This window comes from Plasmodium malariae (genome assembly GCF_900090045.1).
Source record: "Plasmodium malariae genome assembly, chromosome: 4".
Classification (NCBI taxonomy): domain Eukaryota; phylum Apicomplexa; class Aconoidasida; order Haemosporida; family Plasmodiidae; genus Plasmodium; species Plasmodium malariae.
The window spans coordinates 656,128-670,018 of NC_041778.1; the positions used below are offsets into that span (position 1 = coordinate 656,128).

The 13,891-nt window shown below is 31.0% G+C and overlaps 2 protein-coding genes across 2 annotated transcripts; both read left to right on the forward strand.

The window, feature by feature from the left end:
• Positions 1 to 3,948: 3,948 nt before the first annotated feature.
• On the forward strand, positions 3,949 to 8,974 carry PmUG01_04022500 (transporter, putative; the record flags this gene model as incomplete). The annotated part of the gene is made up of 8 exons (XM_029003224.1): positions 3,949 to 5,887; positions 6,166 to 6,286; positions 6,491 to 6,573; positions 6,759 to 6,883; positions 7,066 to 7,387; positions 7,817 to 8,025; positions 8,372 to 8,665; positions 8,807 to 8,974. 8 exons carry the CDS (start codon positions 3,949 to 3,951, stop codon positions 8,972 to 8,974), a joined length of 3,261 nt encoding a protein of 1,086 aa, XP_028859679.1.
• Positions 8,975 to 11,177: 2,203 nt separating this feature from the next.
• Positions 11,178 to 12,887, forward strand: PmUG01_04022600 (conserved Plasmodium protein, unknown function; the record flags this gene model as incomplete). The annotated part of the gene is made up of 1 exon (XM_029003225.1): positions 11,178 to 12,887. One exon carries the CDS (start codon positions 11,178 to 11,180, stop codon positions 12,885 to 12,887), a length of 1,710 nt encoding a protein of 569 aa, XP_028859680.1.
• Between the last annotated feature and the right edge of the window lie 1,004 nt (positions 12,888 to 13,891).

Sequence of the window (13,891 nt, forward strand, 5' to 3'; positions counted from 1 at the left end):
TATTATGTACATGTGCACTCCCACGTGGACGCAAAAAATGCCTTTTAAAAAAACGAACTTTTTCAAATTCACATTTTAAAAACAAATTTTTAAAAGAAAAGAGAAACACGTGTAAGGTCAATGATATATGCAGAAAGATGGTATCACATGAATGGAGAAATTGTAAATCGTGTGAGCCAAAAATTTCAGGCGTTGTGCGTATATTCTTATTGCGCATAAGCATGCGTACATACATATGCATATTGTTCATGTGTAGATATATACGTATACTGTACATGTATACATTTTCAGTGCTAGCTAAAAAGTGGAGAGCCATAACACACATGAGCGTGCAATAAAATTCGAAAAATCACCTGACCTATTCATACCAATATTGCATATTGCTATTAATTACAGGAAGAAAAAAAAAAAAAAAAAAAAAAAAAAAAAAATGAAAAAAATTATGAAGAAAATAAAGAGTAATATGAACGATTAAAATGGGGGAATTCGTGTTTAAATACGTAGAAAGTGCTTTTATAAGTTGTTCTACCTAATTCCTCACATGTATATGCATTTACGAACATTTATACTTATTTATACATACTAACATATACAAATGTACTTTATACGTACACAAGTGTAGCCGCCCTATTTTTGCAATAAATATACTGCAACTCACAAGTATTTTAAAAAATTTTAACATATATCATTGTATATGATCCATGGAACCACACATATATATGGATCTGCATATAGCATTGTAACTTGTTATTCATTATTATGAAACACACTGCATATTTTTTACTTAAAATTTTAGTAGTTACGTCAGTATATGCAAGCAACAATTGTGAGCAAGCTTTTTGTCAGCAATATTAAATGACAGGCATGTTTTAAGAATAAAATAAAATTAAATTAAATAAAATAAAATAAAACTAAATAAAATTAAATAAAATAAAACTAAATAAAATTAAATTAAATAATATAAAATAAAACTAAATAAAATTAAATTAAATAAAATTAAATTAAATAAAATTAAATTACATTAAATTAATTTGGTATTTTATATTTAATTATATTATATTTAATTATTATATTATACTATAATATATTAAATTGTACTGTGTTATATTACATTTTTTTTTTTTTTTTTTTTTTTTTTAATTCGCATGAATAGTAAATAGTTTTCTTAATTTCAAATTAACTTTTTTATTAACATGTCATAAATTGCCAATTTTCAAAAATTTTTTTAATGAGTATTTTCTTTTTAAAAAAGAACAAATATTCTCAAGAATTTAATAATTTAGAAATACCCTTATGCACAGTTACACTAATTGACACAAAAATATAACGTTGTAACCATGCATCACCGGGAATACTTACATAATTTTTTTTTTTTTTTAATCTCTTTTGGTTTGAAGAATGACTACAGAATGATGCTATAGTAGCAGTTCATGTAGGTGAGTCTATGGGGGGAAGATTAAAAATTCATACAAACAAGCCCAGCCATATGTACTTGTTCATATGTATACTCTCTCGTACGTCTGTTGCTGTACATGTGGATGTACCTTTTGAACTATATATGATCTCTCTGTTTGTATATGCTTATTCATAAGTGCCATTAAAATAATAGTGTGCTTGTAATATGACAGACGAGTATACTTCTCAAGTTTATGTTTTTTCTTAGCACCCACTGCACATTTTCTTCTCATATATATTCGGTTTGCTCTTTGAAAAGGAAAAATTAATAATTCGTTATAACTCATTTTTAAGCGCATTACGTGGATTAAGATATATATATATATTTTTTTTCTTTTTTTTATATAAAAACAAAAAAATAAAAAAGGAGAGCACCACAACGTTAATATGACTGTAAAATTGTCTGGACAGTCTAGTGACTAATATTGTTGTAATGTCCTATTTACCATATTTGCAGTTCGATACGAACAAACGAGCAAAAATGAGGAAAAAAAAAAAATATAATAAAAGTACGCATGTGAAAAATAATATATAGCGAATTGTTCGTACACAAATACATACGGCACGCAGGCAGACATATGTGTATATTCATTAGGAAATAAAGAATAACGATTGACGTATTATTAAAATTTTGTCACAGGAGCGGTTTCACGTTTTATTTTATTTTTGTAATATTATGTTTGAGCGCGAGAAGTATCAAAGTAAAGGAGAGTACGTTGTCTAAAAATGGGTTCCTTGAAATACTTTTTCATGTTAATTTTAAAAAAAGAATTACAGCATTTTTTTTTTTTTTTATATATAAGTATAATTTGGCATTTTACGTAAAAAAAAAAAAAAAAAAAAAAAAAAAAGGATATATGTAACATAACTTTGAAAAACCTTTTATTTGCTGCATGATTCAGTTGAAGAGGAAATGGTAATTATACCACTCTGCTTTTTTTCATTTCATATTGTATTTATTTCCCAACTTTTCCAAGTTTGCTTTTCTTTTCTCCATTATAAATACGTTTATATATGTACATGTATATATACATGTGCTTTGTGTATAGGTGTACACAAAAGGCTGTGTACGATTATTCGCAAATTAACATCTAAGCATATACATTTTATGTACTATTGTTATGTACTTTTTTTTTGAAAATGCATAAATAGCATTCCATATATCTTGATGGTAACATTATAAACTTGGTACAAGTGCTATACTTTCTTTTTTTTATTTTATTATTTTATTATTTTTTTATTTTATTATTTTTTCCCTTTTTTGTTTTCCTCATATAATTTATCGTTATTAAGTCCCATTATTAACTTGGGCATTTATGCATGTGTAAGTATGAATGTATGTGTTTGCGCACTTTGGTGCGACTATAACTAAATTTAACCCCTAATTGCGGGAAAAATGAAAAGAAAATTTCATAAGGTTTTTACCGTTCTGATAAATTTTTGACGAATATCTTTTTGAGAATTCGTTAAAAACGTACTCTGTCGAACGAATCACCTGAACAGTGTTACCCTTCTCACATAAAAAAACAAGGATACCATTTTGAAATTAAAAAGAAGAGAAGCTGTAAGAGAGAAAACGCCATTTATCATACTGTCGAATAAAAAAATTATGTATTCTGTTCAAGATGATACTTAATACTCGATCGAGCATTTTTGTAGTACCCATTGTCTCATTGTGTGTTTACCAGCTTTTTTCTGTTTTCTCGAGAGCAAATTTTTTTTTTTTTTTTAATCTTGAATATTTGCCTGTACAATGCATACAGTGCACATTTGTTTGGGTGCTACTTATTAACTCATTAATTTTTTTTTTTTTTTTTTCTTTTTACATTACCTCGTCCTTATGGAACTACTTTAATTTTCTCTGTCGAAAGAAAAAAAAAAAAAAAAAAAGAGAAGAGAAGAGAAGTGAATTGTAACAAAGTGCCAAAGAGGAAAGAGGAAAAATGATGAAAAGGCAAAAAAAGAGTATCGTCCTGTTTTGTAATGCACTGCCAAATTGTTAGCGAAAGATTCAAAAAAAAAAAATTATGAAAAAATATCGAGGGTAGGACATGAAAGTATAAAAAATGTGCGAATTAGCATATCGGAAAAATATTCATATTTGTTCTAAAATTGTTCCTTTTAACTATTCCGCTTAATCCATTCCGCTTAATCCATTCCGCTTAATTCATTCCGTCTACCCTTTTCCCACTTATGTACTTTTGAAACGTTAAAGAATCAAATTTGATTGAACCAATTTTTTTTTTTTTTTTTTTTTTTTTTTTTTTTGCCTGTGCGATATTTAACCGACTGGTGCTATAATTTATCACCAGGAAATATTAACTTGTGTGTAAAGGTACTTATGCATGCATGTGTGTACATATATGCACATGCGCTTACTTGTGTGAACATCGGTATATATGTGCACGCACATTCTTCACGCACACGCGTGTGCATACATGATCATTTTCTGAGTTGAGACATCTGTATATGTAACTCCCTAACCTTTTTACGATGTTTAAACAACTCAAGTCAAATTTCACCAAAGCGAGCAACGAGCAGTCAGATATTGATGGAAAGAATGCGGGTTCCATGGATTCGGAAAAAGTGTCTATTAAAAAAATAAGAGCAATGTTATATGAGGAGTCAATGCATTTTAGCGAACACAACACATATTATAAGAGTTCAAACCTTCAGAATTATAATAACATAGATGCTTATATGGATAGAATAAAGAAGTCCAATTATGCGAGGAGTTATGAACAAGAGAACATATACAACGAAGCTTTAAATTTATATAATAATAGAAATGTGTATATAAAAAAAAAGTATTTGAACGATTTCTACTCAAACATAAAGAGAAATCTCTACAAGAGTCAATACTTCGGCGATTACGAGGATGATATGGAGCAGGAACAGCACACGGATGGACGGCAGGCACACCAGCAACAGCCGCAACAGCTGGAACAGCTGGAACATCAGGGAGAAAAAGATGAGGGCATAGCAGATAAGGAGCGGAAGGAAGGGGATGATGAGGCGTCTGCATTCTTAGTAGCTAAGGAAAGTATTGTTGAAAGAAAAATATACGAATATCTGTATAAGGAGCGGAAGAGAGAGCAGCTGATGATGTTCAATGAAAAGTATAAAGATCTATTTCGAGGGTCTAGGGGAAATTTGAAAAATGGGAATGAAATGAATGGTAGTCGGAAGATATTACGTCGACACGACAGTGTTTCCTATGCATTTATGATGACAAACAATGGTGGTTATAACAGCGGCAACAATAACATAAGCAATGATATCAGCAGCAATGAGAACAGAGACAATAACAACATAGGTTATAGCAGCATAGGCAATAACACAGGTAATAGTAACATAGGCAATAACAACATAGGCTATAACGGCATAGGCAATAACACAGGTAATAGTAACATAGGCAATAACAATAACACGAATATTCTGGCCGATTTAAGGGAATTGCACAGCATGAGCGATTCGAATAGCTACAAAAGCGAAAAGGAGGAAAATTTTTTGGAAACACTGATAAAGTTAAGATATACGCCTGAGCATATATCTCAACTCAGTGATCTCTTTGAAAATCCAAAGACACTAAAGAAGGTCAATATGAAAATATTAAGATGGCTCGACTATCAATTAATTAATGGTTACTGGTTAGAACGTTTATCATTATTTCTGTTAGGGTTAACTATAGCTATAGGAGTAGGAAACATCGAAACATTTTGGTGTTTAATGTCAACATGGCATGGTGTTATATTCGTTTTGCCATACATTCTTTGTTATTCTTTTGTTTGTCATCCTATATTATCTTTTGAATTATATATAGGACAGTTGGTTAGAGCATCATCTCCATTTATTTTTTATAAGCTTTTAAAACAGTGTGCTTCAGTAGGTTTTCTAATGGTATTAACCTGTTTAATAAATAGTTACATTAACACATACAGGATATCAGCTGAATATTTCATCTATCTGATTAATTCTTTTAAAAGAGAATTACCATGGAAATTAAATCAAAGTGAAATACAGTTTTGCACAAATTTTAAAGATGATTTTCTAAGTTGTCATAAGTATAGACCATTATGTTTGTTTTCTAAAAATACATCTTCTTGTGTACCTAATAGTTTAGGCAAAGCTTTCCTTATTTATCATAATAAATTTTTTCCAAAAAATCGTTTATATGAACATTTATTACATATTGATAATAGTAAAAACTATGTTCATATCTTTTCTAATGGGAATTCTTATATAGACAAAGACACTTTTATATGCTTATTTATTTGTAATTTTCTTGTTACTATATTTCAATTGTGTGGACTCACTCATTTTGCTTTCTCCTCAGCACTCGTACTCCTCTTGATAGGATGCTTGTCCGTCACTCAGTTTGCCTCCATGTTCAACTTGAGCAGCGCTTTCCAGGCTTATTCCCAAGTTCTCAGTAAGATCCCCAGGCGCGTAAGCGCACCAACTGGAGGACAGGCCTATTGGTCTCCCCGCCACTTCATGGATTTTCCTTGCATCTCCATCGCTTTGCATCTCCATCGCTTTGCATCTCCATCGCTTTGCATCTCCATCGCTTTGCATCTCCATCGCTTTGCATCTCCATCGCTTTGCATCTCCATCGCTTTGCATCTCCACCGCTTTGCATCTCAACCGCTTTGCATCTCAACCGCTTTGCATCTCAACCGCTTTACTTTACCTCCTCCCCCTTTTCAGAGTCGTGGGAATTTTCGTATCTGTATACCTACTCGTCCATTTGGTCCCAGTGCGTCTCCTTCGCCCTTTATGAGTTGTCCATCGGCATGGGGATCTACTCCTCACTAGCCACAAAGACGAGGTAAGGCATGTCTGGTGGTGCATACATATATATACATTAGTATATAGAAATATATGCTTATGTTTGTATGTGTGTGAGTGTGTTTGCGTGGGGATTACTAAACCTGTACATCTTTTCCTTAGTCTTCCGTTACCACCTTTTTTTTTTTTAGTTCGATTTGTTCATCCGAGCAATACATTTATTTGATTTTCTACCCCTTTGCAGAATTGGAACCAATTTGACCCTAGACGGATATGCCATTACCGTGTGGAATTCAATCATTTCCTCCCTTATGTTTTTTTCTGCAGGTTTTTCTCTATTCATTTTGAATATACTCTGTGTGCATTGTCCGTCGATATTTTGCTCATTTTGAATATACTCTTTGTGCATTGTCCGTCGATCTTTTGCTCATTTTGAATATACTCTTTGTGCATTGTCCGTCGATCTTTTGCTCATTTTGAATCTACTCTTTGGGAATTCTTTGATTTCCTAGTCTCTGTCATCGGCTTCATCGCGAAGAGCATAAATTCGAACTTCATGGACATGCTCGAGTTTTCAAGGAAGGACTGCTCGTTCATTCTTTTCCCAGTTGGTTTTACGTATCTTCAGAAGATGGAGGTAAAGAGGGAAAGAGTAAAAAAAAAAAAAAAAAAAAAAAAGAAAAGAGTTGTTTTGCGTTCATATGGCTCCGCGAGCTAACACATGAGCATGTACATAAATGAACATGACTGTACTTATACAATAACCATAAATAAATATGCACATTCCTATACATATACACCCCACCCCTCCCATTACAGAAAACGCTGTGCATGTTGTACTATGGCTCCTACACCATCCTGTCATGTGCTACCCTCGCTATACAATGTGAAGTGCTAGTTATGACTATAAGGGATTTCAAGTTTACGAAAAATGTAAAGAAAAGAACGATAATTTTATCCTTATCACTGTTATTTTTCTTTTCCTCCTTTTTTATTTCGAACATTGATTCGAAGAATGTTATTTGGTTTCTGTCTTTCACTATTTCGGAAAACGGACGAGTGTTCGTTTCTCTTATGATATGCATCATACTGGGATGGCTCTATAATATCGAAGCACAGTTTAAGGGTCTGACAACCAGAAGTAAGGATATACGAAGGTGTATACATACAAATGTGTATACATACAAATGTGTATACATACAAATGTGTATACATACAAATGTGTGTATATACAAATGTGTGTATATACAAATGTGTGTATATACAAATGTGTGTATCTGTGTACGCCCATGTATGAGTGTTTTGAGGGCCTACCATTATCCCCCATTTATAAACGTGCATATATATATATTTTTTTTTTGTCTAAAATGACGAAAGAGCACCTCTGTAATGTTTTTCAAAATAATGAGAATATCACTTTTGTTTGTATCATCGAGAAATGAACTTCGACAGATTCAATCTGTTGGAAGCTTCTTGCTCTACCAAGTGGAGTGATCGAAAAGTTATTCAGAGAGCACCCTGAAATTACACCCATATTGTCACTCATCATTTCACGTATTTCACTTAACAGGTGTTCTAACATTCAACATTACCTACTGGACCTTGAACTTGTTCTTCAGCCTTTTATTCAATTACTTACCTTATCATGTTTATGTTTTATATATGATTAGACTAGCTATATTTCTAGTAAGTACTCTAGTTGCACTGCTAGTTTTAAAAATGGAGGTTGCTCAGAAGAAAGGACAGTTGGAGCATATTTACAATAAACTTACTTATAAGGTATAAAAAAAAAAAAATAAAAAAAAAATGAGCAAATATGTATTATAATAACAAGAGATACGTATAGCCAGTTTTGCACCAAAAGGAAAGATTTCTAACCGTATTTGTTGTATCATTATTTTTTCTAAAATAATGATAAAATTTATGTTTTAATTTTATGTTTATAAGAATCTCTTTTACATTGTGTATATTTTTTCATTTTAATTTTCCTCATTTGCCCCTTACATCTTGCACCTTCTGCCTTTCACCTGTACCCCTTACACCTTACGCCTTATACCTTTCCTCCTTTATTTATTTTATTATTTTATTATTTTATTATTTTATTTTTTTTTTTTTTTTAATGTAGAAACTTTTGTATGTGTTATACTTGGGGAATATTGAGGTCCTACGAAAGGAACTACAGCGAATCATAAGTGGAACCTTATTTATGGGAAGTATATCAATAATGTGGTCTATTTGTATAAAGTATATAGGGACCTCTATCTTACTTTCTGCTTTTATCGAATTTGCTGATGGTATTTTTTACAGTAATGAATTAAGGCGTAAGGTCAAAATTATACCAAAGGGTTGGATTATTTTTTCCATTTTGTTTTGGGTCTTCACCTTCCTCCTTTTGTTCCTTTTCCCGTTTTTTGCGAATGTAAGAAATGCCCGCGGAGAGGCCCTGAGCAGATGGATGCATGTACGAACATGTACCAATGCGCAGTGGCTGCACACGAATTTGTGCTGATCGTACACTAATCTGTAGTAAATGCAAACCTATTTGCACCCTTTTTTACAGGTATTCGAAAGGTTGTGCACCTATGAGGACTACTTTGCGGATTTCTCTTTGCTGCCATCGAAACCTTTAAAGGAAACCCAGAACTTCAACATTCTCATGTATTTTTATGAATTTAGAAAATTTAAGGACACAAAAAAAGCAAAAAAGAAAAAAATATCAATTAATTAGGATTGTGCTTATATCAACATATATATATATATATATATATATATATATATACAAGTGTATACGTACATGTGAGCATTTGAAGAGACTTTCTCTACTATCCCTTAAGAAATAATTTTTTTTTTTTTTTTTTTTTTACAAGTACTACGAGTATAAATAAAACATTCATTAAAACTTACATAAAAAATGAATTGAAAGAATGTGTAATTGACTATTTTTGTAGTTTCTGACGTGAATTTTTCATAATATCCGTATCACTACTTTTTTTGTCTTTTCTTTTTTCTTTTTTCTTTTTTCTTTTTCCTTTTTCCTTTTTCCTTTTTCCTTTTTCCTTTTTCCTTTTTTTTTTTTTTTTTAATTCCGGCAGTTCACCCCCCCCAGATTGGCTCTGTTTTATTTTGTTTACCCTTTTGTTGTGGTTCTTTTTTTTTTTTTTTTTTTTTTTTTTTTTGTGCAATTTTTGTGAATTTAAGAAGTTTTTACTAGACAACGAATGAATATTATAACAAGGTAATTAATTTTAATATCTTAATGATCTGTTCTGCATTTAGATAGGGGGAAAATACCCTTCCCCAAAGGTAAATTATACAGATGAAAATTATGTCCATTAAGTCATGTGTATGTATTTATATATGCATACAAAGAAACGAAATTTAAATATAAATTTCTAAATGGTTGAACTGCATGTGTTGATAGATGGGTACATCCAAACTAACCTTAGTCAAATGTAGAATTAAACAAAAAAAAAATTTGGACAAGTGAGGGTGGCCAAACTTCTACAGTAGTGAAGTATATGGCACGTGTACACACACATACGTACATACATATATACATATATATATATATATATATGAGCATATTTAAGAATATACATGTGTACATTCGTACATATGTTTATTCGTGAAAAACCTGACAAGTGTTGTAAGCGCAATTTATTTATTTGTTTTTTATTTTGGCAAAAATGGAACTACATTTTAAAAATATTTCTTACGTAATCAGTTTCGACAATTTTATTTTTACTGCCATATTTGCTGCTATATTTGCTGCTATATTTGATATCATTTTTATTTCCATTTTCACTAAACTTTTGTCTATATTTTTGTGGACGGTTAATGAAGCGAATAACTGATATAATGTAGCACGTTCTGTTTTCATCTTTTTTAAAATTCTAAATATTCTTGAACGTGCCTTGAGATATATATAGCTATATATATTTTTTTTTTTTTTTTTTTTGGCTAGCTCAGAAGCCATATTTAAAAGCCTTTGTCATTCTAATGGTCGGTAGTAAAAATCTTTTCCCCAAAAGATTATACATTCCTTTTGTACACTATGAAAGAAAACGCTGACAACAAAGTTCTAATATAAACTTATTTGCGTGTGTAAATGTAATACTCATTCGCTCACTAATATATTTGACTATTCGCATGATTTCCTAATTTTATTTCCATTTTATTTACCTGAACAAGTCAGCACGCGCTTTTCTAGGCTGGACAACAGACATATACGCTTCACAAAAACACAGATTTTTCCAAGTTTATCAGCATTCCGTTGTATATGTGTGTGTGTACAGTTCTACGCATATATTTTCACCCTTGTACCCATCTTCACTTTGCTAAATTTTGCGTTCATTCAATTTTGCTTTTCTTAAGCTGCTCTTTTTTTTTTACCGTACATACGTACGCGTGTACATGTACATATATATATATATATATATATATATATACATGTGTGTGCGTGTGTGTGTATACATATTATATGCATACTTTCCCCGTATCCGCGTACACTTTTGAACGCATTTCCTTGTAAGCATTTTCCCTTTCTAATAAACTCAACAAACAGCTGTAAAACGTTACAAACCTATGTGTGTGTACAGGAAAAAAAAAAAAAAAAGAAATTTATTTTACCCTTTTAAATTTAAGTATTCATTTATATGCGCGTACGTTATTTTTATTTTCTGTGCAAATTAAAATTTTAGGAATCCCTCAGAGCTGATTGCCTATAAATGTAAGTGGATGAAGTAGATACACATATGTGTGCAAATAAATGAATAAAAAAAAAAAAAAAAAATATATATATATATGTATGTATATATGACCACGCTACTTGTACACATTATTTACACACATGCACACATGCAGAGAAGGACGAAAAGGGCAATACCAAATTTTGCCAAAACGCCAAAAAGGAAAGAGAACACCCAAGCAAAATGAATGTGAGTATTACAGTAAAGGGAAGTTTGTTGTCTAGCTCGAGTAGCGAAATGGGCAGGTATCCACAGAAAAGAAGTGGAGCTAGTGCATTATATAAAACCAAATTAAAAAAAGAAAATTCAGATAAGAGGAAAATAAAAAATATAGTAAAAAAAGAAAATAAGAGTGGAAGTAAAAAACTAACTGATTCTTCTTCACTCATGTCTTTTGAAAAAAGAAATAGCATAAAACATTTTAAAGAAATTATGAATAACGAAAGGGAAGAAATAGCTAAAAAAAATAAAATTTCACAAAGAAATATTATTACTAATAAATACAATTTAAAAAAACCCAGTTCGTATAAATCAAGTATTATAAATAGACTCGATTCGAAAAATACATTTAATGACAGTAGCTCGAAGAATTCTGAAAAAAAGAAAACTTATGTACACCAAGGTACTGGCAGCAAGTTGGTAAAAAATATTACAAAATTAAATGAACAGTCAGAAGACATGAAAAAAAGTCTACATGGTTTTTCAAATAAAACTCCAAATAAAACTCCAAATAAAACTCCAAATAATACTCCAAATAATACTCCAAATAATACTCCAAATATTGCTCCAAATATTGCTCCAAATATTGCTCCAAATATTGCTCCAAATAATGCTCCAAATAATGCCCCAAATATTATTAATCTAAGAAAAAATAAAACAAATGCTTCACCAGATTTAAACTCAGCTGCAAATAAAAAAAATTACAAGCTAGGAAAATTCTTAACACAGTCAGAAAAATTCATAAAAAAAAAAAAAAACAAAATAATCAAAAATTTTGTTGGCTTAAAAAAAAATATGGATATAACAAAAGATGGTAATATAGGAAGGTTAGACAAGGAAGGCAGTACGCAAAACGAAGGAGGAAAAAAAAAAAAAAAGAAACAAAGCCAGGAGAAACAGCAACAGCAACAGCAACAACAGAAACAAAAACAGAAACAGAAACAGAAACAACGGGGTGATAGCATGCTCTCGCACGATCAGTACAACGATGGAGCGACATCATCGCCAGAAAAAAATGATGAGCTGTCGAAACTGCGAAGGAGTGAAGAAGCAAAGGAGCAAATGAACAAAAGGGATAGAACTAATGATGATGATCATGAGAACGAAAAGGAGCAAATGCAAAAAGAACAAAAGCAACGTGAAGAAACATCTAGCTATGGTAACCCATATACATTCAGGGGGGATGTTAAGGATCCTTATTTTACAAAAGGGGTGTATGAAGACTCTAATGACATATTTAAAGGAGAACAACAGTGTTATAATGGAATTAAAATAACCAAGAGTTTATTACCAGGTTACAAAAGCGTAACATTTGATGGAATAAATAAAGATGAAAAAGAAAATTGTTTTACCACTTCGACAAATAATTTTAAACAAAATAAAATGTTTACACCCAACAGCTTTTATCCTGCATATAATTACATTCCTCATCCGAATAATAATATTATAAATAATGCATTTTATTTAAGAAACCATGTAATTTTAAACAATTCTTTATATACATCCTCAGATACAACACGTGGTAGCATATATCATCAGTACAACATTGCTGTTGCATATCCTTACGGTGTTCCTTTCATCAATCTTAAAAGCGAAAAGAATAACAAGACCACATGGAGGTGGCAAGACGATAACAAAAACGTAGCGAAAGGGTACGAAGGGGTAACAAATTAACACAATTATGGAATTACTCAGTTTGGATTCCCGCAAATGATATGTTCGAAATTTTTCCATTATGTCATTTTTTCATTTTGCCATTTTGCCATTTTGCCATTTTGTTTTTCCGCTATTAGCTAGCGATGAGCAGACTAACGTACTTTACTCCTCGTTTTTTAGAGCAACTTGCCTGATTTCCATTTTGCCCGTTTCGCTAACGTGAACGCTGATAAGCACATTCATTTTATACTTTTTTTTGTTTTTATTTTATTTTTATTTATCGTTTTTTCTCTTTTGAAGAACATTGCAAAATGGAGGGGCCTTTTCAATTCTGCTGCTCCAAAGAACGCACCACTACTACTTTTGTTTAAAAAAAAAAAAAAAAAAGGCCCATATATGTGCACATCTGCATATATATAAATGTACGCCCAAATACTGCAAGACTTTTTTTCTCTTTATTTTGCCTTATTTTTTCCACATATATATAAACATGCGTACATATAATACTGCCCTTTTATGAAATTGCACAGTTGTTATGTATGCTCTCCAAACTTTTTACCTTAAAGAATTTTGATTTTTCCCTTTTTATTTCATTTATTTTGTTCGCTTTATCTTTTTTAAATGCTATTCTTTTTTTTTTTTTTTATGTACTAGGAATGTATGCCTCTCTATATCATGCATGCTCGTACGCATGTATCATGTATATATTCATATGCATACATTCATATATATATATATATAATATGTGCAAACGTATTCCATTTTTTTTTTTTTTTTTAAACCTTTGGCTATGTTTTGCCTGAACTGTTCAGGATGTAGGGATGAAAAATGAAAAATAATACGAGCACACGCATTGTTATAATTCTGTAATTACCATCATTCCTGTAGCACTACTGTGTATGTTACTTCATAAACTATTGCTCCTACTAATTGCCAACAATGCCATATATGCGCTACCGACACTACAATATGACTGACTGTGAATTCGCATCTCCTACTTTACACAAATTCTCATGTTTTAG